Here is a 24,049-nt window from a genome sequence, read left to right as displayed (position 1 = left end):
ACGTCTGATTGCCGGTTGTAAGCAGTAGATCTGGCTATGATTGGTCCTCGCTGCCCCCATACACTAAATGGCAAACAACACCAAACAAGACTGAAATTTTGACTCTAAAACGAGTCAAAAATTGGGTCAGAAATGGTCAAATCGTTAATTTTCAGCCGTAGCGGCATTGCTAAATAGATGGCGGGTGGGTCTGTTGGTTGGTCAACCACTTCGGCCCAGACTGTAATATCTCAAGAACTATTAGATAAACTGGCTAAAAATCAGTTCAGACATTTGTGGTCCCTGGGGGGTGAATCCTAAACACTTTCCTCTAGCACCACCAGAAGGTTGACATTTTGAATTTTTATTTAAATGTCTCAACAAATATGGGATTGACTGGATGGACAGAAATTTGGCTTCTAGAGGATTTAACAACTTTTATCCCATCGTCAGTTCAGAATTTCAGCTTATCCAATACTTTGGTTACCTGGTTTGATTAAGCAAAGGTTCACAGAGATTGCTTCCTTTAAAATTCCAGCCAGACAAATTCCAGACAATCATGTTAGAAATAGCCTGCTTCCACCTCTGTGGCAACAGTTTCCTGAAAGCCCTTTGCTGTTCCAACATTACAATGCCACCATGTATAAAATAAGATCCTTAACAAAATGATTTTCTTGGTTGAAGAACTTGACAGGCTTGCAGAAAGTCTTGACCTCAACCCCATGTAACACCTTTGGGAAAAACTGGAACACCAACAGTGAGCCAGGCTTTATAATCCAACATCAGTGCCTGACCTTAATGCTCTTGTCGCTGAATTGGAGCAAATCCCTGCAGCCTCAGACGAGCGGATGCATTTTTTAAAGTAAGAAGCTAACATAAAGGTACATATTTTGTTGGCCCGTCCACATATTTTTCACAATGTAGTGTATACTCACATCTAAAAACCTATTCATAGAACACATTTGAAATCTTAAGAGACAGCACTTTACCTCCAGCACTTTTTCTTGATGATGTTTCCAAGGATTATCTCTGCTCTGAAGAAAAAAAATGCACAAGGAGGAGATGATGAGATTAAAGCTCAGGCTGCCATTTCTCTAAGAGCATGTAAGCGTGACTGTTATCTGCCACACATCTATAGCATGAATGCATGATTAAAGATCAGCAGGAGTACAAGATAAATGCCTGTATTGTGTGCCTGTATTTTGCCTGCGTCCTTGAAATTAATATTCATCTGCATACAGCCATAACCCTTTCCCGCATTATTCAGCGAGACAATGTCCAGGCCTATAAAGTTAGATTGAGCTGCGAACATAAAGGGGAGCCTCCAGTGATGAATAAGATTATGTAAATCACTTTGGAGTCGGGCTACTTTTCGTTTTTTGCCTCCTCAGGTGAGTAATTCCTGGTCTGGGGCTAAACCTTGTTAAGATCTCGTGTCTTGTGGGGAAAAAAGCTGACAAGGCCAGAAAATTGCTCTGTGAGTGTGAGATAGATAACAAATCAGAGACACTCACTTCCCCCCGGAGTAGACCTCAGCCGTGTCGAACAGGTTGACCCCGCTCTCATAGGCGATAGTCATCAGCTGCTCTGCCACCTGACAAAGACAAGAAAAGTTGCATGGACTCCAGTGTGGTTTAATGTCGTACTATAAATATTACCCAAAATTACACTTCAAAAAAGATGGGTCGGGAAAATTCCCCGAAGAAGCGCAAGGAGAGTAAATCTCTTTTCCACTGAGATAATCATCACCAGGAAAACTGTACCGCATGCTTGTTGATTAAAGTTGTTTACTGCTCAATATATTTCCCAGACTATATTGACCTAGTTCTTGTGCCTGCAGTTTGTCCTGTGCCATACAAGGGAAGGCCAATTTTGTCATGATGACTTTCTTTTTCTGCGCTCTGCTCCTGTTTTGTTTTGGCGACTTTGTTTGTGTCTGTGTGTGTCACTTATTCCCAGTGGTCATCGGGCAGTGATGAGCTGTCTCCAATTCAGTGGCTTCCCCCCTTCAAGGCCAGATCAAGGCACTGGAAGAGGTCCTTCGCTTAATAACTTGTGACAGGAAGCAATACGACCTAACGTCTTGGCCTTGAGACAGCCAACAGGGACTTCACAGTCTGTTGTGATGTTGGGGAATTGATACTGGGAATATAACTGTGTTCTACTCACACTCACACCATTTTACATCCAGTTACACTAAGTTGCTCCCATTGGGGCTACAAATTGGGTCTTGTTGACTGACACAACTGCTCACTGGCTGTATTTGCAGGGTCAGAAATAATGAAAGCCAACATCTGCTCATGAGCTGTGACAAGTGAATGTTGAATCCGACATGACATCTTACCTCATCAGAGATTTGACCTCCAAATGTTACCCATGTGCCTGTTGAAAGAAACATCAAAGTCAAAATCTTGCAGCAAACATCAACCATACAAGATCTTTTACATGTAAAACCACACTTGCAATTACTGTGTTTTGCATTAATTTATACTCTGACATTTTGGCATGGACACATGACAAAACACCCCTATCCTAAAGCCATCACAGCCAAATGTCAGAGATGAAAAATGTTCCCTGCCATATGAGCTTCCTGTGAGAAAGCTACTATGCGCAGAATTTTACTGTGATAACACCAAGAACATGGCATAGCACCTGTAGGTATTTTGTGCTGGGTCCTGTGAGGGAATTCCTGCATGTGAGTACACGAATAAATTAGCAGAAAAAAATGTTGGCACTGTTTTTTTCTGCAAACCAGGGATACATTACATTTGCATGTTATTATGGAACGAATATATTAAAACTTTGCTGTGGTTAATATGTGGGTAGGTTTAGGCACTAAAACCACATGGTTATGGTTAGGAAGAGATCATGCTATTGCCTAAAATGCCAGGTTTTTGGGGCACAATCATCACTGGAAAAGCCATGTCTAGGTAAAAATCAACTGTTCTTTGTAGCTCAACCCCCACTTGAAAAAGAGTGACAGGTTTCTTAAAAACACACATTTTTTTGCCTTAAAAGTTGCTGGAAAAAACAGCAATGACTTATCATGACTAACTTTGTTAGTGGTTGTCCTCGAACAGTGGTCAACAGCTTGGCAGGTGTCTCGCCTAGGTGATACACTATCCACTTTCCACTTTCACCTCCAGATAATGACACCCTATGATAAAGTCATTTTACATACTACTATTATTTTGGAAATGTTGACATATGTTGTTGTTGTTGTTTATTAGAAACTCAATGACAAAACAGCTACATTACATATATAAAAGTTCTAAATATTCCTCATTTTACACTTTCAAACATATTTAAAACATATCATTACAGTTTTAGACCTGAAATCGAAAATATTTCAGAGCAAATAACTTGATGTATTTATATATTTGTCAAAATTTGTCTTGTTTCCAGAAGTGTTTTTGTCTTTTTGGTGACTTTTTAACATCTTGAGGTTTAAATAACCTTACTCTAGCTCATTAACAGATTTGTTCTATTGAGGAATGAGAAGTACCCCTGCTAAATATAATAAAATAAATAAGCATGCACAGACTGCTCTGATGTACTGTATTCTCGCCTATAAATATCAGCGATCCCAGCCTCTGTTCTCCCTTCAAACAGTATAGGCTGAACACAATTTTGTAAGATTTTTTATATTCTCTTCCAAATCTTGTGTTGCCTGATCCTGTCACATGCTGCTTGTTGTCATTTCCCACTAATAAGAAATAATGCACAAGCTGGTGATATATGATCTGTAGCCAACTGCACCAGAAGTGTAGCAACATATCAGACCCACTCTATCAAGAAGAGGAATGGGAGGATACACTGTATTTCTACAGTAAACAAATGAAAGTTTGTCCTCTACAGCTCTCTGATGACAGGTAGCTACTTGGGTCAGTTTTCATATTTTATTCTTTATTTCCTCATTTTCCTCTACATATTTTAAAAGCTTATTTTCATCCTTTATTTCTGTCACCAAAAAAGGGTGGAGCAAACAAATAGCCAACACCTGCCATTTGTCAAAAGCTAAAAGAGGCTTGATAAGTAATAGCCATGTTGAAGCTATCAATAAACTCCCCTGTATCAGGGTTCAGATTAAGTCACAGGTCATGGGACAGGTCTTTTTACAGTTGCAACACACAAGGGGACTGCGCATATGACCATGCATACACACATGGAGAATGCAATGATGTGCTGCATTATTAAACTTTCTTCAGAAATAAGCAGCTTCAGCCCCTGATGTTCTTCCAAACAGCATGCACAGGGTGAGAATTTTGAAATTCTTTTTATATTCTTGTTGCCTGATCCTGTCACATGCTGCTTGTCGTCATCTCTCACTAATGGGAAATAATGCAGGAGCTGGTGTTAAATCTGTAGCCAACTGCACCAGAAGTCAGAGCAGAATGGTGTAGGCCCAGCCTTATTGTGGTCAATTAAAGGTTGTTTTCTTGTAAATTATCTGCTTTATCATTATTATCATTTATGCATTATAATAACAGCTACACAATTTAAGAGGAATATTTTGACATTTTAGTAAATTGCTTGATTGGTACCACAATTAATTCAAAACAGTTAGATAATTTGATCGAAAGTATTATTATTAGGGCTGGGTATCTTTAAAATTACAATACCAGAACCAATACCAGTACTTTTAAAGTGATACCAATTCCAAAAGAGTATTTCATTTGATACCCATAATGTGAATAGAGTGGCGTGTATACCCTAAAACTTAAATTAATAGCCTCTGCTTTTATTTGCTACAATCATTAGAGACAGAAAGAGACAGAGAGTGAAAATAAAGCATCTTCAAGGACTCTGAAAAGTGCTTTTTAAGTCTAATGTATTAATAATAATAATAATAATAAATAATAATAATAAATAATAATAATAAATAATAATAATATGTATATATATATATATATATATATATATATATATATATATATATATATATATATATATATATATATATATATATAATATAGCACAACATACATATATATATTAAAACAACCCATTTATTATGGTAAATAATATACCAACAGCACAACACTTTATCCTCTTAAAACAACCCAACTGGCCTCCAACGTTCCTGACGTTGATATTTTGTTGAATTTGGCTTGTAACATCTAAGACTTGAAGCTGCTCTTGAGTGTGAGCTTCACATCGGGGAAAAGTGTGGGAGTCCACCTCTAACACACACAAACAGTGAAAGGGTTAACTGTTTGGGCAGATGTTGATCTGACTGCTTTTCTGGAAGATAGCAGCTCTGGAGATGGTTGGTATGACTTTGCTGGGACAGTTTATTGGCATGGTATTGGATGTTAGCTGCTGCTGCAAATGTATATCTTGTGCTTATTGGGCAGATGTTGATCTGACTGCTTTTCTGGAAGATAGCAGCTCTGGAGATGGTTGAAATACAAAGTCTGCTGATCCAACAAGGAGCTGGGACGGTCTGGGTTCAGACCTCCAGCACAAAAAGGATTGAATGCAGGTATCGTTTCACTGAAGATGATCTGCCTATATTTTGGTAAATAATATACCAACAGCACAACACTTTATCCTCTTAAAACAACCCAACTGGCCTCCAACGTTCCTAGACGTTGATATTTTGTTGAATTTGGCTTGTAACATCTAAGACTTGAAGCTGCTCTTGAGTGTGAGCTTCACATCGGGGAAAAGTGTGGGAGTCCACCTCTAACACACACAAACAGTGAAAGGGTTAACTGTTTGCATCTTACTGATTGTCATCATCGGGTAATGACAGAGTCGAGCCATTTTGGTGTTGGTATGACTTTGCTGGGACAGTTTATTGGCATGGTATTGGATGTTAGCTGCTGCTGCAAATGTATATCTTGTGCTTATTGGGCAGATGTTGATCTGACTGCTTTTCTGGAAGATAGCAGCTCTGGAGATGGTTGAAATACAAAGTCTGCTGATCCAACAAGGAGCTGGGACGGTCTGGGTTCAGACCTCCAGCACAAAAAGGATTGAATGCAGGTATCGTTTCACTGAAGATGTTTTGATACTACTTGGTATCAAGGTGTTTTGGTTAGTACCTTAAATGTATCTAATACCAACACCCAGTCCTAATTACTATATTAAAATTTCTGCAGATATTGCAATGATATTGTTGCTTAATTTTTTTAGCCACAATAATGTAGTGAAAATCTGATATCATGCAAGTCCTACCTCAGACTGAGTAAGACACCATTCTCCCATTTCCAGTCTTTGTGCAAAGCGAAGCTAACTGCTATCTGTAGCTCCTTATTTAGAGCGCATATGTGAATCAATCTTAACATCTAAGTCTCAAGAAAGCAATTAAGCATCAAGCTATTCCTTTAAAAGTCAATTATGCAGTTGACACGATAAAACACACCCACACAGATTCAAATACTGAAGCAACCTGTTTTGATCTCCACAGTGAAATTCTCTTTTTCTTTGAACTCCTCCACTGAAAACTAGCACAGGGAGGGATCAATGTTTTGCCATAAGGCACAACCACATAGCCGAGGCTTGTCAATATTGAGGTTCGAAACTAATTATATTAATTAAGTTGAAGGATTACAACCTCTTCGCTATTCCTCCCTTCTGCTAGATGTGCCAGGGCTGAATCTTAAAAAAAAAAAAAAAAACACTGCACGGATGAATAACTCATTCACAGATTTTCCATCATTCAGTGCTGAGCCTGGGCAGCACTGCATCAGCCCTTTGCTTTGTCAAGTTATTTTGTCTTCAGCAACACAACCTCATCAAGAAACACACACGCTCTGCAACACAGTGAATACACACACGCGCATATAAAGATATGGCCGGCACACACACAAACACATTTACTAAATTAATCAGTCCTATCAAGATGAATGAGAGTGCTTACCCTCCGGTCTGCATTGGATATGTGTGATAATTGAGCAACTTGTTTGCGTGCTATTGATTAAATATTAACAGGGAAAATATTAACCCTCTGCAAACAGCTTTGTGTTGACTCTCATGACTCTCCATACGTATGAAAGATGCATGAGGTTTAGAATCAGGGTGAAATAACATAATGTAATTCAAAACACTAAACCCTTTTGCTTAACTCTTTGGCTGGCTCTACATAGTCTGCGCGCGCACACACACACACACACACACACACACACACACACACACACACACACACGCGTGCAGATGAGTTTGCACTTGGATGCTTATGAAATCATTACACATTTGTCTCTAATGCTAATTAAATGTACTCACCAAGCCCCAGACAGGAGACACGCAACCCAGATTTCCCCAGGTTCCTATGAAAAAAAACGCACCATGATTAGAAAAAAAGTGTTGTTTGGGCTCAAGATGTCATCAGTCAAATATGATTGCAATTACTGTGGTGCTGTATTTCGCTCTGGGCACACAAAGATTTTCTGCCTGAACAAAGCCAAAAATCTATTTTGTTTTCACATCATAATTCGTGAGACCGAAACAAAAAGACAGCAATTTTGCTATTGTGGAGCTTACAATATAGTGGGAAAAAATCAATTGTACTTGCAGTATGCAGGGTTTAAACAAGTATTTAACTGATGAGAAGATGGTCTTTTCATAAAACTAGGCTGTCTGTGCAGTAGAAAGACACAAATACTTCTGACATTGATTGGTACGACATGACCAGAGAAAACAGAGAAAAGGGCTATGGCATTCACTCTTGTTCAAGATGTAAAACATCTACAACTACCACATTGCACTGCGCCAAACTTTTTCGGTCATTCTGACTCCTATATCGTAGGCAACTGGACTCAACTCAAGCAAGTCCAGTTGGCTGGAATATAGCACTTAGAACTTCATCATGTAGACTTAAATTAGGAAGAAGACATCTGTAAATCAGTGGATGCATTGTTTTGTTCAACTTGGTTGTACAACATTTCTAAAGTCCAGAAGAGTCAAAAGATAAAATAATTTTTTAATCTCTTTCAAGTTAGCAGAGCGCTAAACCATAAGTAGCCCGCTTGGCCAGCAGAAGTCTTTAGTGCAACTGCTTTGTGGGCCCAAAGCAGGCCTTGCAATACTGTATCCAGTTCTCTTTTCCCACAGGAAACAATATGGCGGTCTGCTGATAATAAATAATGTCATTTTACAGTTAAACAGTGCACTAAAACATGTTTCTGAAGACATTTTAGGCGAGAAAAAGGCAATACAGTAACATCATTTTGGTTTAAATTCATGGGTAGAGAAAGTCTCTCTCTTGATCCATGTCAATACTCTGTGTCCGTGGTGGCCGGCATACGAAAGTTCGAACAACAGTCCAAGAGTTCAAGAGCAAAAATTCACGAGGACATCAGCAGGTATATCTGGGTGCTGATAATATGGAGGGAAATTTATCACAGTTCATTAACACATACTACCCACATTGTTATAATAAAGCCAGTTGAACATCGGTAAAGTATCCTTTCAGTAATAACAATCTTGGTAGCTCCTCATGTTTGATTGAAAGCAGAATCACTGAATGTGAAGGTCACCTTTGTCCCACCTGCAGTCATGAATAAGGATTAAAAGATTACACATAGGAGGACAGTTGATTTATTTCATCAATATGGGTCCTGCCCTCTCAGGTAGGCCCTCTAAAGACCCTGAAAAATATTCTACTCATCACCCCAAAAAAATCCAATAACTGTTTGTAAAGTAGTGCTGAGAAGTTTGGTACACTACTTTCTGACAGCCGTTGCTCTTTGTTTCTCAGCCCTTCATCCCTCAGTCAATTACCTTTTGTTTTACTCCGAGCCTTCTACATCCTTTTGCAGCAGGGAGCACTTCAGTCCTCCGGCTTTTTACTGTTATTGTCTTACACACAAAATGACGACCGGGCTTGCTCTCAAGCACTGAGGTTGTATCCTACCAGCATTTCTCAAGATAACACCTCACACTCTCTTTCTTTCTCTCTACCATTAACTGTGCAACGGTGCACCTCATGACATATGTCTCTTCCATAACAGTTAATTTACATCCAGCTGATCTGCAGCAATGTATTACAGTGCTTCTGGCTCTCATTATCACAATAGGAGATAAACTAAGAAGTTCTTGCCACCCTCGACTCAGCGTCTCAGCGCTCCACTTCACATCTAGTTTTACAATCTGTGCCGCATCATGTCCAACTGAGAGGGGAATTCATTCAAGTATTTGACGACTTAACACCAGCGATAACAGTCAGAGAAGATTGTTCTCCCTCCGGCCACCAGGTGTCTTGCCGCAGAGTGATGTATGTGGACTATGTAGGTGAAAAAAAACTGCGTCAAGGTGTTGCACTGCGATCTGATAGAGGAAGCGATCCTGAAGCGAAACGCTGTGAAATTGAGACACATTCGTTTGACAGCATTATCGAGGCCACATGCACACGCACAGCCACCATCACAAGCGACACACTTGATCTTGAGAGGAGAATATGTCCAAATACTTATTTCTTGACACAGAAACAACCTCCAATTATGGTCCTGGGATTGTGCCTTCTGCTTGGTTTCGCAGACATTTACTCATTACAGCAAATGATGCCGCAAAAAATGCCAGCAGTGGTTTTCTCGTGCCTGGCAACTAATGGCCTGTGCTCGTGGAGCTGAAGGCAGACTAATCCGAGCCCGTGCTATGTAACCGTGCCCTCAGCCAATTCAATTAGGTGTTCAACATGGGGAAGCATCAGTCATCGTGCCAGTAGATCAGCCGAGCTGCCAAGATAAAGAAGGAAAACATATAAAGGAAAGCGCTACATATAAACACTTTATTCAGTGCATTTATGGGTTCTTTGATGTATTGTGTAACTAAGGCACCAACGTTAACATGACAGGAGACGGATCTCTCCACAGTCACAAATCGTAGGATGCGTTCTTGTCTCTGATACGGTGGAGGAGTTTGGATATTGTATCCCCCGTCTCTCTGATGTATTATAGAGTGGGAGCTCTGATCCATGAAAGTGTGGGGGAGGGGCTGTACTGTAGGTTAGATGTGTGATGTGTGTGTTTTATGAAAGGTTATCGAGGACAAACCGCACTGATGATGAGGGATGTTCATGTCTGCATTTATTGCGAGTTGCTCTAAATAAAGCATCTGCTTAAAGGGTAATTTCGGTATTTAAAAACCTGAACCCTATTTTCTCATTTGTTTTGTCTAAGTGACTAATGGAGACAACAATTTTTGAAATTGGTCCGGTATTGATCGGACTGCCTGGAACAGCGTCTCGGTGCGCTGAAAAAGGCTGCAAGGTTAATGGGGAAGTGCACTGCCAATTTTCACCCATTAAAAGTGCTTGTTTTTGCCACTCCCAGACTCAGATTACAATAAAAGTGTCTGACAATATGAAAAGGATCCCTACAGAGATAGACATTTTTTTAACAAGCAAGATCCTTTTTATTTAACCCTTTGAAACCTGGACCAACATCACTTTTCTTGTTCTGTGTTCAGACATCCTTCACAAGTATTTAAACATTTGAACCCTGAGAAAATTAGTTTGACTTATTTCAAAGACATGAAAAACGCAATGACGAGCTTGCCAAGAAATGCAAATGAAATTACAAGAGCAAGAGAGAAAAATGTCCAGAAACCAATATTTTAATTATCATAATTTTCTGTAAAAAAAAGAAAAAAGAAAAAAAAAAAATATATATATATATGTATATATTAAATTCTGTTACAGAATTATTATCATTTTTACCAGGTCATTTCCCCATTGAGTTTTTTTTGTAATTTTTCTTTTTTTTTTTTATTTCACTATCTTGCTGTCTTTTTGTTTGCTGATTTTCAGGTTATTTTATTGCACCTTCACTATTTTTCCCCTTAAGTTTCTCATTACCCTCTTCTTGTGTTTTTGAAAGAAATCAAGTGAATTTGCTCAGGTTTCAGGGAATCAGCCCAAAATGTGTTAAAGCCAAGGCCACCAGACTCCATTTAAATAAACAGTAATATTATCATTATAAAACACACTTCATTTTGACTTGACTGAAAAAAACAACCTATCAAAAACAGAATTGGTTCTTTTTTTCCACTGTCCCAACAATTAACAACTCCGCTTTGGTTTAAATTAATTCATCCAGTTTAATGTGAAAATATGTTGGCTCTATACATAAAATTACTGTTTATTTAAATTAAGTCTGGTGGGTTTGGCGATGGTGATTTCAAGCTGTTTCTTTTCCACAAAAAGGATCTTAGTCTCTAACAAAAAGGTCTGTCTCTGTAAGGATCCTTTCCAAAACATTGTGTGACACTTAAAATAACAATCTCAGACCGTGAGAGGCAAAAATAAACACTTTTATAGGATGTTAACTGACATTGCACAAATGCCCTACATGGTTACATTGCAGCCTGTTCTGCTGCCGGCGGCTGCTGCGCTCTCACTCAATACTGGACCAGTTTAAAAAAGCCTTTTTTTCCACATTTGTCACTTACACACAAAAATATGGAAAAAATACCAAAGTTACCCTTTAATGCCTGGAACAGCTGTAAATTGTTTTACATTTGTCTTGGTTATTGATTGGTGCTGTTTTCATGTTTACAGTGGCACATTGAAGCCAATTATTTCCACAATTAACAAGCTTGCAAAATGTTTCCATTTCTAAATAAAGCAAGCTGTCCTTGGACAATTACTAACTTTGTTTTTGGAGATCTGCCATGAGCTATATTTGCAATGTTTTGTGATGCTTTAAATGCATACAGGATGTCTTAATGATAGGAGAGGAACAGATCTGACGTTCAGCTGGCGGAGAAGCCACCTCGCTGCAGTATCATTGTCCCCAGTGAAGCCGCAGCATCGGCCATACCTGATTATTACCCACACGGCGGACTGTAGCGCATTAATAGATCTGTCCAGGTCTGGGAAGTGGGCGCCAGCAGAGGAAGGATGCTAAGGGAGCTAATGATTCAGGGGATTACAGTGTGTCAGAAAATGAATAACTTTGTTTAGAGAAAATTGGTACTTTGTGCATGTGGGAGAGAAAATTAGGGCTGCTAGGATGCAGAGGCACAAGTTCTTTGTATACTGTATTGTAAATGGTTAAATAAACATGCTAAGCAAAGAACAACTTGTCTATACAAACCTGCACATAAACAACTTTGCAAGCCAGTGACTGTGGCTCAGTCCCTCATGCTTGGATGGTGCCCAAAAGAAGCCTTGAAGTAAAATGACAAATGAGTCATTTGAAGACGCCCCCTCACACAAACCTGTCACCGCTTATGAACATCCTGCGAGCTGCTACTGTATGTAGCTTGTTCTATTCTTAGTGGAGCCCCGGTTGAAAAAAAAAAAAAAAATCAAATGAACATCTGGCTGCTTTTATTGCATTTAAATCTTTGGAGGAATGACCTCTTATTGTGGGAGGAGGGTTTTTTTGTTTCCTGCGAAAGCACTTATATGGTTCTCATGCCACACAATTTCTCATGATTTATTTCCTGATATTGGACTGCTCAAATCGATATTTGTCAGCTAACACTTTTGTCAAGGTTGTGAGTAAACAGATAAAACTCCTCACTCGCTGGGGATTAATGTAAACTGAGCAAACCCACACAAGCCAACCTTGATGGGCGGAGGGATTAGACGACGCCCACCGCTCTCCTGATGGCAACCATAATGTTGTTATCAAAATAATTCAGTGCAGGAAAGATAGGCGGGTCATATTCTAAATATATGAAAGCCAGGGCCTGTGTGGGTGGGAAGAATGTAAGGAAGTGAAATCAAGCACTTTGAAGGGGAAAAAAATGAATAGATTAAGTATGAAAGAAAAGCTTCAGCAGAGTTGCTAGGGGGAAAAAAAATCACTGATGAAGCCTACAGGCCTCATAGTTCACCAATGTCAGAAGAAGGGAAAGGGATGGAGAGTGCTATAAAGAGAGACAGAAAACCAAGAGACACTCACAACAGACTGAGGCTTGCAGAGTTGCAAGTCCAAGCCCCAAGTCTAAGCAGATCAAACGCCCTCTACAGATAGAGCATTCTATATGACACAGAATGGGAAATCGGAAATGACAGCCGGCTCCCTACAGGGCCCTGCACAATGTGCGTGTTTGTATGGTGTGTGTGTGTTTGTGTGTGTGCAATAAAGAGCTAGAGCCTGGACACGACTTTGTTTTTCCACAGGGCCAAAGTCGACATTGTTTCAACTTTTTATGCAGTGTACACACGCATACACACTGTTAAGTGCAAAGGCTATTCAAAACACTTGGACATTTGTTTTTTCCAAACCGATGGGAATAGAGTCTTACACAGGATAACTGTATTTTTGGCAGAGACACATGATTGAAGCTGGTGGCCTGTGGGTTGATCGTGTATTGAAAAACATGTGGGCAGATCTGAAGTGGTTGATTCAGAATGTTGTGGAGAGCTTAGCAATGTGGAGGGGGGAGAAATCATGTCACGGTAACTGGAAAACCTTCATACAGTACTGACAGAAAGTATGTCACGGTATTTTTTTTAGGTTTAGTTTCTGTTCACTGGCATGCATGGAAATGAAGAAGCCAAACTGAAACATTTTCAAGTGCATTGTCAAGGATCTTAGAAATGAATCTAGAGGAAATCAGATGAAATAGTTGCTTTGTAGTGTTAATCTAACACTGCATAGCAATTATGATATTACAAAATTCTATGATTTGATTATGATAATGGAAAACAAATGATGAATTTTGATACAGAATCTTGCCAAGCTTTAATTTGTGATGCGAAAAGGCTTTCTGTTGCTCTCGCAGCATTTCTGTAAGGTCAGTTTCTGTCGTCAGTGACATTTGACGAACTTACAATAATAATAGAGATGAAGACATCTCTGATAGATTTTACGGGTAATGTTTATCTGATAATCATGTGTATCTGTCTGTTCACAGCTAATCTAGCAAACCACTCAACCAATCTCATAACAACCTCATATTTTGTGTGCACAATTGTGACTGTATGCACTTAATATTGTGCAATGACTTGAGCCAAAAATGCACTATAAAACTGCTACTGCCATTTTTTTTATTGATATAAGACACACTTTGTGTTATCATTTATGCTTACAGTTATTTGTCACCGTTTCATCTCGTCATTATTTGTGGGTTTTCGTGTTTTTGTCTTGTCTTAATGTTCTAACTTAGCTTTCATTGAATGTTTTATTACATTTGTGCACAGCTGTCAGCCTGAGGGTAACCAAACATAACTTTGTTGTACATCTACAGTGACAAATAAAGTATCTCATGTCTCAAGGACCTTTTGTTTTTGCGGTGAGTCACAGTTCTTAGAAACCTGTTTTATTGACTTTTTTTAATATCGTCATGGACAGCTGACTCCTCACTCCTCTTAACTGGCTGATGGAGGGATTTTCCCAGAAATCAGCACGGCAAAAAATATCAAGCCTTTAACAGTCTGTTCATTGTGGGTTAAAAAAAACTGACATCCATGGAAAAGTTTGGTTTCATTTTAAATCAGAGTGTGTGCAGATTATTTTCATGTTCTGATGTTTGACCTCTAAAATTGGGTACAATATGAGATGAATACACCCCATTTTTTATCCTCAGCGTTATCTTAGCTGTAAGGGAGCCAGTAAGGACCATTTCCCTGGGCACAGCTCTTTGCAAAAAAACTGGCTGTTACCCAGTATTGTTCCACGCACAGCATCATAACACACTGGAAGTACACAGCGTTTTTCCTGCCCGATTTTACTGTCTTGCATATTATGTTGATTTGCTCATTTGGTTTTATTTGTGCTTCTACCAATAGTAAGTGCGCAGGATATGTAGTTATATGGTTTCTTTCTTTGTCTTTTTTAATTGTGTTTATTTTTATTTCTTACTCTGTTGAACTGTAGCCTACAGACAAAGGTAACACCATTAAAAGTCCAGTTATGAATGAAATCAATTTAAAGATTTGTGGTGGTTCTTTAATTATTAAAAATGAATTCATTGTCATAATTACATCGCAGAGTTTCTATATTTCACATATGTGCTTCAATAATAGCGGGACAAATCGATCTGCTGTGTGCGCTGTGCTATGGCTCCGGCTGGAATGCTTCTTCTGACATTACAAAAATTGCCCTGACGCACAACGCTGCCGGTGAGCATTGGTCAACATAGTTGCTGCGATGTGACCTGCACCACTGGCGAGCTTTATCCCACCAATTCAGCATATTGAAACGTTTTCTCAGGGTTGGTATTATTGTTGACTGGCGCAATGTTAATATGCTGTGTTTTCTTCACACTGAATTGTGTTGTTATTGTGCTAACTGTCTGACTAGTGTCAGGCAGTCTTTTGGTTTCTCTTTTTAAATGACGATTACATATTAGAGTTATTTCCTTTCACGCATGTGCTGAACACACAACTTTGTTGGCTAAAGTCTTTGCAAGCGTGTCATGTGCAACTTTTAAGCCGAGACAAAGCAGGGGACTTTTGTCGCTGCTAGTTCTCTGATGTAAATTTGGTGTTTTTGGTTCTTAAAATGGCCATGATCAGTTTGGACAGCGGCCTAACTGAGATCTGCGCTCTACTGCGTGCACATTTCCGGTCATTTAATGTCTAAACCTTTTTCAGCGCGCCCAACAAGCACAGTTTTACAATTAATTGTCAGTTTATTCTATTAGTGCTACTGTTATACACATGCAGCAGTGTTTTTCTTTTACTTTAATCGATGCCAATTATCTTTGCGATTACAGCCTGTTTACAGAAGCCATTCACGGAGAAAAAGCCGAAATTGCTTTTGCAAGGCAACACTATTATAAAACCATTATGCTCACGGAAAACCATTTTAGTTTTGACCTTTAATTAAAATGCAAAATCCATGCACAACGTCCAGGCTGTTTAACTGAGAGATTGGGCGGATCTTATCCTTGGGGGCTTGTTTGGTCTTTAGGCAGAGTGGAGCTCCACGCTACAGGCTCCTGTTGTGCAACACCCTGGCTCATATTATTAGAACTACACATTCAAGCAGAACGGGCCGAGACATGTACAAAAGTAAATGATGTTGGAACATAAAATACATCTATTTTATTGAAGTGTAATGAAGACTTTTGATGTATGATCAAAAACTAAGCAAAAAAAAGGAACTGAGAGAACTGGAAACACACTGCCAAACAGCGGGTCTCTGAGCGAAAGCAGCATGATGGACTCTATGTGTGCAAGCACGCATTAAGTCATGCGAACACACACGCATGTATGCACACACAGGCAGACACATACTCAAAGTTAACTACAAAACACAAACATAAACACATGGGGAACGACAATGAAGCAAATTATGATTTATGGTGTATCCGGACAAGTGCCGCAGCTGCAGAATATCTGTTGTCTTCCTGTGGACAAACAGGCAGAGGTTGCATCAGTCCACGCCATGCAGCTGTTAAAAACTGCAGCCCTGTGTGTAATTCTCAGCCACACAAGCCTTCATACACTTTGTCTCAACGCACGATTTGTGATACAAAGAAAAATGCTGACCTCATTCATGTAAAAAGAATCTGCGGTGTATTCCCCACCAAATGGATGGAGGTGTCCTTGACCGAGCAGGTTAAAGGCTTCAATGTATAATAACAACAAAGTACTTTCCAATTGAATTCAATAATAGAGTGCAGGTCATAAGTTATTTTTCATTTTCAGACTTCTGAGCTCTGAGCAGGAGAAATCCATCATCCTCTATTAATAATTTAGGGGACTAATAGCATTCAGCAAAAGTCACTTACAGCAGTTTTTTTGCTTTAAGGTTTTATTGCTCATTGGTTTATTAAATAAAGGAAATTATTTTTAATTAAAAGGATCAAGCTAGAGGCACAGCAGAGTTATCCATGAATGCAAGGAAGACATTCGCTCAGACACACCTTCTACCAGAAGCACAGATGATCTGCACAATCGGCACAGTTTCAAGGTGTTCACCCAAAATCAGTCACCAGTTCAGTATCTGACCAAATGTCTCCCCGTTTATTCATGAGACATGATGTTGAGTGATGGCTGGAAAAGTGTTTTTTAAAGAACATGCCACAGTGAAGTTAACCTTTGCTATTTTGGATATAAAATGTCATCACTTCATCATTTTATCCTCTTATAAGTTTTTTTCTTTTTTTTTTTCATAATTAGCATATGAATTATTGAGTTATGGCCAAAAAACAATTTTGTGAGGTTGCAGTGACCTTTGACCACAAAATTCTAATCAGTTCATCCTTGAGCTCACGTGAATGTTTGTGCCAAATTTGTGGAAATCTATTTTATGCCTTTTTTAGATATTGCATTCACAAGAATAAGACAGACACAAGGTCACAGTGACCTTGAACTTTGACCACCAAAATCTAGTCAGTTGAGTCAAAGTGGATGTTTGTGCCAATTTTTTAGAAATACCCTCAAAGTGTTCCTCAACAAAATTGCACTATCAAGAATGAGCCAAACAAAGTCACAGTGAGCCTGACCTTTGACCCATGATGACCAAAATCTAATCAGTTCATTCTGTAGTCCAAGTGGACATTTGTGCCAAATCTGAAGAAATTCCTTAAAGGTGTTTTTGAGATATTCACGAGAATGGGACAGACGGACCACCCGAAAACATAATGGCTTTGGCCATGGCTGCTGCCAGTGTGGAGGCATAAAAAGCTAAGTTCATAGAACTACTAGTGTTATAGATCCAGTGTGACAGATTTAGTGGCATCTAGTGGTGAGGCTGCAAAATTCAAATTTCTCTCTGTAGGGCATCTGTTTGGTTTGTCCGTTCTTGGCTTTTGTAGTTAAACACACAAAAGTCCCCCTCCAAAGAAGATGACCTGCTTGGCATGAAGATATAAACAGCTCACGTCAAAGCTAATAAAAGCACAATTAATAGTTCTTTATCTAACTTTGGTCAGTGTTTTACGAAGGGAATCACCTCAACATGACCAACTATGAAGGCTTCAATGACACGTCTGTCAGTGACAGACAGGTTGGACTGTGCTAGGGCACGCCCCCTAATCTTACTGCAGTCAACTTATTCTCGCTGTCTTCCCATGGGGAAAACTATACAAGCTCCCTCGGCACATTCAGGCTAGCTTGGTTAGCTGCTTAAGTGTTCACAACAAGGATTCATGTTGCTGAACACCATTCCTGGCATTCATGGTGGCTCTCCACTGGTGGAGATGCTCATCTACTCTTGCAATGAGCGTCCCGCTGGGTAACCATGACAAAGGCATCAACCGCCAAGGAGGCACATGCATGCTCACTTCAGTTACACGGGTTAGCTCAGAGAATAATAATGTTGACCCCCCCCCCCAAGCCAGGGTGAGAACAGTGCTTGTTGGTAATCCTGATAGCGGTCACAGTGGTCATCCAAAAATCTGGTAGCAGGAATAATTCAACTTCTGGCAAGCTGTGGCCTCTCCTCATACACAAGGGTCCCAGGCAAGGGTGGAGATCTACCACTCACACCTGGACCTGGTGGTACTCTTGGCTTGGCCCAATAGAGGTGGAACCTGAATGCAGCAGGTCTGTTTGAGGAAGTCACTGACACCATTCGGAGTGCAAGAGCCCCTTCCACTCTCTCCCTTTATTGTGGCAGATTTTTATGGTGTGGTATGACTCAAGGCGCACCATTCCTTTTCAGCGGTTAGTGGTTGACCAGTGGTGTTTTCTGCAGGAACTGGTCGACAAAGGGAAGGCCTTATCGACAATTAAAGTGTACTCAGCGGCCATCTCAGCCTGTCATGTGGGCTTCGGTGATAAGCCAGCTGGCCAGCATCCTTTGGTGTGCCGTTTCATGAAGGGTGCACACTGTAAGCTTCCGGTTTCTACGGTTAACTATTGCCCACACTTATGATCTATATCTCCCATAGTGAAATACTGGTTCTCTGATAACAGAGGGAGGTGCTTCACCAGCACGTCCCTCCTTGCATAGACACAGAAAGAAACCAGTCTAGAATGAGTTAAGAGGGGACGGTCGACTGTGGTAAGATGAGGGGTCAACCCGTCTTTTACTGGAGATTCCATAGTTGGTCATACCGAGGCGATTCCCATAGTGAAACACCTCATTCTGCCATCAAAGTATTAGGGATTATATTATGTAATCCAACATCCCATATGATTATACAGTAAAGAATACTAAATTATAAATTTTATGTACCAATTTGCCAAAAGATGCCCCTAAATTCTACACACCGGACCATTAAGTAAGCCAATACTCAAGTGTACTTAGTTGGCTTCCTACTTATTTTTTTAAAGTAAAATCATCTTGTCAGATGTTACAGTGTGACTTTATAAAAAATCTGTGGTTTAATGGTTTGATTACAATAATTGAAAATAAAGGCCAAAAATTGACACAGTATCTTACCAGGCCCTAATTTCTGATGCAAACTGGCTCTTCAGCTGCATGAAAAAACCCACTTTACATGGCTGCTCTATGCATTACTCACACTGTCAACACACAGATGTATACACAGCAGAGAGTGCCTCTCTCTCTCTGCTGGCCGCTGATAAACCTGTATCTGAAGCAACCGACAGAAGGGATTTTTGCATGCCCATCTGCAGCACAGCTCTGAACCAACCACGTGGAATCTTCCCTAAACCTTCTGGACTGTCAGAGGGCCTCCTGCTGCCTAATGACCGTTATGAACTTCAATCCAGGCGACCAGGGGCTCCCTACCAGAAACCAGAAATAATCTGCACAATTTGTGAAGCCAGCAACAGCAGCATGTTTAGTTACATCACATATTTTGGCCTGTGTGTGTTGCTGTTTGTGACCTCGTGTTTCATTTTAAGGTCCAACAGCATTGGAGCATTGAGAGGTTGCAACTATGGGACACTAAAATTAGACCTACACTATATTTGGCTACACTATATATCGCCATGACAACAAAAATGCTGTGGATGGTGGTATTATTAGTTTATGCTCGCTCGCTCTGCATACTACACACACATCTCCTGCTTCAACTCATAACGCCTTCAGATGTTCCAAGAGTGAAGCCTCGACGCCGCACACATCTAATGCACATACAGTACATGCACTCATGTATGTAATGCAGTGTGTCAAATTCATACGCCCACAAGCACTCACACTCTACGTGAAAACATGCTTTCATTTGTTATCACACTGAGAACTCTTCAAAGAGTTTGCACAAGAAAGATTTCGTTGCCGTCTTGGCGTCACATCGAGAGAAGGAGATTCCTTGTCAGCTGGCGTCTGTAGTAATGTGAGCATCTACTTTAAGTCAGTGGTTTGTAAAAAGAGGGAGACAAGAGAGACAGGACAGAAGAGAGAGGGACAGATAAACAGGGAGCAGAGAGAGGATGCAACAAATGAGATATTTTATCCAACATTTGCTTCTCTGTTTTGGAAATGCAGGATTTGCTGAGGGCTTTAAAGAAGCTTTACTGCGCACATCCTCCACCTGTTTTAGAGAGAGCTACAAGAATGAGCAAATCCTCATGTTACAAACCAAAATAAACACTTTTTAGAGGCCATGCACCATGTATCACTCCTGCATCAGTACTGCAACATTTTTAGTATCTATTCCTCTCTAAGAGAAGCAGAAGCAGCAGTGAATGGGAAAAACTTCTTTGTTGATTGCATCTGTGAGTTAACAGAAAAGTTGAAAAGATGAAGATGAAAAACGGAATAAAATTAATCTTGTAGGTTAATGGAAAAAAAATCTTTTGTGAGTGCTGAACCAGTTACCACAATGAAGTCTTGTTTGGTACTGGGAACAGATTGAAGTTGGCCATTTCAATGTTGTTATGGAAACGAGATGAGATTGTGTGACAAGCAGACACTTATCACATTTAGCTACTCTGCAATCCAATCTGCCGAGATTCTGCTAATTGCCTCTTTTCTGTGAATTGACCTGCGTGCCCCAATTTTCTCTTTCATTCACTTTCTACCTCCTCCTTTTCTTTGTTATTTCTGTCTTTCAATTCTTCTTTCTAACTCCATCCATTCCCATAATCCCCTTTTCTTCTCAGTCTTTGTGTCTCTCTTGATCCTGACACTGTAAGCAATGATGTCACCTTCTCCAGCGCGAGGTGAAAGCTACTATTTTGCTCCTGCGGTCTGGGTTAACAGCCCACTCACTGAGATAAGAGAGCATTGTTTACTTTGCCCAGCCTTGTTACTACTCCCACACACACACACACACACACACACACACACACAGATGCACTGCTCTGCTCTGCTTTAGTGTGACACTTTCCAGAATATACTGTACGGTGACTGAGAGGTGTACGCAGGGCAGTCAAAGTCTTACAGTGACGGCGGTGGTAGTTTTGAAAAAGATCATGAGAGACCTTAGAGATCAAACTGAGCTTTGATACAGTGAAGCCCTGTGCTGTAGATGTACAGAATGCATGAGATAATTTATTTAGTTGTGTTGAGTGCACACCAGCGTCATGTCAGTTTCATATTTCTTTGGTTTTTATCTGTTCTGTTGGTGATATTTTCCTTTTTCTCTTGTTAATCAAATTGTTTTGTCATATCTATAAAAGGATCAGCATTTAGTTAAATTTTCTCATACTGTACATGATGGTATCCATACTGTAAAGCAGCACCTAAAGTGTCTTTTTCATATTTTTATTGTAATGTTTCTATTCTGTATTCTTTTTCTGCTGCTGCAATTTTCCTTTATTTTAATTTCCTCTTAACATGTATTTACTGCATGTTTAATGTATGTACAATTAACCGAAGCTTATTTCTTGTAAGTGAAAAACTTTCTTGGTGATAAATCTTATTCTGATCACTTATGGTCTGACATTTGCCACCAAAGTCCTTAAACCCCCCTCTCCATAGACAGATTTTGACACAAACATCTGGCACAGATGTTAAGCGCTACTTTTGTGCTCTGCTTCACTGTGATAATGTTGTATTTTTTCTCTCTTACCTCTTTATTATTTGTATGGTCATTATGGTTCAAATATTATTTTCATGATATTAGTATGATAATATCTTTGTGACAGGTGTTTTCTTTGAATTTGTTGTTCATTGTATGGTGTGGTGGAATGACGATTATTTCGGATATATATGCGATACCAGTATATATTACTGGTTTAGAGCGTCTACAATACAGTTTTTATGCCCCTGAACTGTGGAGCTCACTGCCTCTGGATATTAGAATGGCAAGCTCTCTCTCTCTCTTTTTTGAAAAGAAATTTAACACCCTTCTTTTTAATCTGTCTTTTAATTTAGAGATATGTTACAGTGTGAGTTTTTAAGTTTTAATCTTTGGGTTTTACATCATTTTGGTTTTAATGCCACTTTTGCCCACTTTTTTTTATTGTTTATTTTTTACATTCTATTGTCGTTATTTTCAGTCATGGAAAAATGTTATTTATTGACACTGAATTATTTATTTTTATTCATGTTTTTTGTCTGTGTCGTTTCAGTATTGCTATCTGAAGCACTTTGGGCTGCATGTTTGTATAAAAGATGCTATATAAAAAAGTGGAATTTGAGTTCAGCAATCTGAGGTTGAAACTAGACCAGTATAAAACCAATATACCCAGATAAAAAAAGCTTTAACTATAACTGTATTTTTTATCTGTCACTACCACATCAAAACATCTTGTCTCTCTTCAATTATCACCCACAAGCAATTAAATTAAATTTCAAACGATCGAAACTCACCCAGATCCTAGTTTTCTACGGACACTATTAATTGTGATTTAATTAAATAGAGTTGCCTGTAAATTTGCATCTTGGAAAAATATACATATCTTGACACAAACACATGCACGCATGCACGCACGCATGCACGCACGGATGCACGAACGCACACGCACACACACACACACACCATCCCACTCATCACCTGTCACTGCCCATATATATCCATTGTCTCCTTCAGGGCCCTTTCAGACAGACTGTGTTGTCATTCACATTCACTTATTACTTTTTCTTTCTCTCACATTCAGGGCTTGGCAGGCATAATCTGGGAACAGGAGAAATAATTTAACCAAAACTAAATACACCTCCTCCGTCCTGCTCACTCTCCTCTCTCACACAGTCTCCACCATCAGTCTACGTACCGGTACTTCATGCCGGTGAGCTTGGCGGTGGACTCCTTGAGGTTGTGGTGGTAGCGGTGGGTGAAGGAGCCCAGGCTGCGAGCTATCAGGGCCACGGTGCGGAAGCGGGCGCGGGCCTGGCTGGCTGTGTTGGGGCTGGTGGCATTCTGCTTGCTGTGCTCGCCGTTACGCGGGGCCTTCAGCCCGTGGTCCGTACATGCAAAGGACACCTGCATGGCTGTTGGCGAAGGCCACTAGAACTGCTCCGAGACAAAAAAAAAGGCTTTGTTTGGTGTCCTCAAGGTTCTTAACAGTCTTCTTTTGTCTGTCCTTGGAAGTTTTGTCCCCTGTTGTTCTTATGTGAAGTTGAAAGTCCGTGGCCACTTCTGCCTGCTGCTGATTCTCATATGGAAATCACAGGCAGGGGTGACGGGAGCACGAGCTTATTCGGTTTCTCTTAGGAGGAGAATCTCAAGCTGATGTTGCGTCAAGATCAGACATAACAGCAGTGCAGTCCTGGTCAGTGTGTGACGCGTCGAGATGGGGGATCCTGTGCTGGTTTGACTCCACCTGAAGGTATGAGAGAGGGTGGAGATGGAGGGGGAAGGATGAAGGAGAAGAAGCACTGAATGAGTCGCTGAAAGAGTCGCCCAGTTGAGAAGAGCACTTGTCTGTTGCAGAGGTTAGAGGGGTGAGGGTTAAAGCTGTGAGGAAACGGGGAAAATGTCCTGCTGAACCAGAAAAAGAAAGACAAGCCTGCAAGACCTCATTGTATTTTCGTTTCCCGTTTCCTCCAGTTTAACGTCTTCTGCTCACATCTCTAAGCTGCTTCGACGTGGCAATATGAATGGAGCAATTCTGCCCTAGTTTTTCTTGCCTTTCTATCTCATTTTTCTCTTTCTGTGACTGTCCTGTTTTCCTCTCCTCATCCTATTGTGCACTTCTTGTTTCTGACTCAAATTTGGCTCCTTGCTTATTTATCGATTCTGTTTACAAAGTCTTCCTCTAATTCCTCTTTTTAATGCATTTCCCTTTAGGGTGTCTGGAAGCGTTTGTCGGGCAGTCAGGAGTTGTGGGCGTCTGGGGAGCCTTTCTCACCCTCCAACCGCAGCTAAGCCTTTTAGTCAAACACCTGGAGTGAGGAGAGTAAAACTGCACCACCACACTGAG

General features: G+C 40.1%; 1 protein-coding gene across 4 annotated transcripts in view; it reads right to left on the bottom strand.

Annotated features, from left to right (window-relative positions):
- The window catches only part of kcnab1b (potassium voltage-gated channel subfamily A regulatory beta subunit 1b), a 58,387-nt gene that overhangs the window by 20,208 nt on the left and 14,130 nt on the right, over positions 1-24,049 (bottom strand). For all 4 annotated transcript variants that reach the window (XM_042498079.1, XM_042498076.1, XM_042498077.1 and 1 more), the window contains 5 exons: positions 22,901-23,449; positions 7,210-7,253; positions 2,324-2,361; positions 1,494-1,573; positions 969-1,013 (listed from right to left, as the gene is read on the bottom strand). In XM_042498079.1, the coding sequence (XP_042354013.1) occupies positions 969-1,013; positions 1,494-1,573; positions 2,324-2,361; positions 7,210-7,253; positions 22,901-23,115 (422 nt within the window). In that variant the 5' untranslated portion in view covers positions 23,116-23,449. The remainder of the gene's footprint in view (positions 1-968; positions 1,014-1,493; positions 1,574-2,323; positions 2,362-7,209; positions 7,254-22,900; positions 23,450-24,049) is intronic.

Source organism: Plectropomus leopardus, chromosome 12, assembly GCF_008729295.1.
Source record: "Plectropomus leopardus isolate mb chromosome 12, YSFRI_Pleo_2.0, whole genome shotgun sequence".
Lineage (NCBI taxonomy): Eukaryota > Metazoa > Chordata > Actinopteri > Perciformes > Serranidae > Plectropomus > Plectropomus leopardus.
The sequence above is the reverse complement of the archived record's forward strand: the minus strand, read 5'-3'. Positions and strand labels throughout refer to the sequence as shown.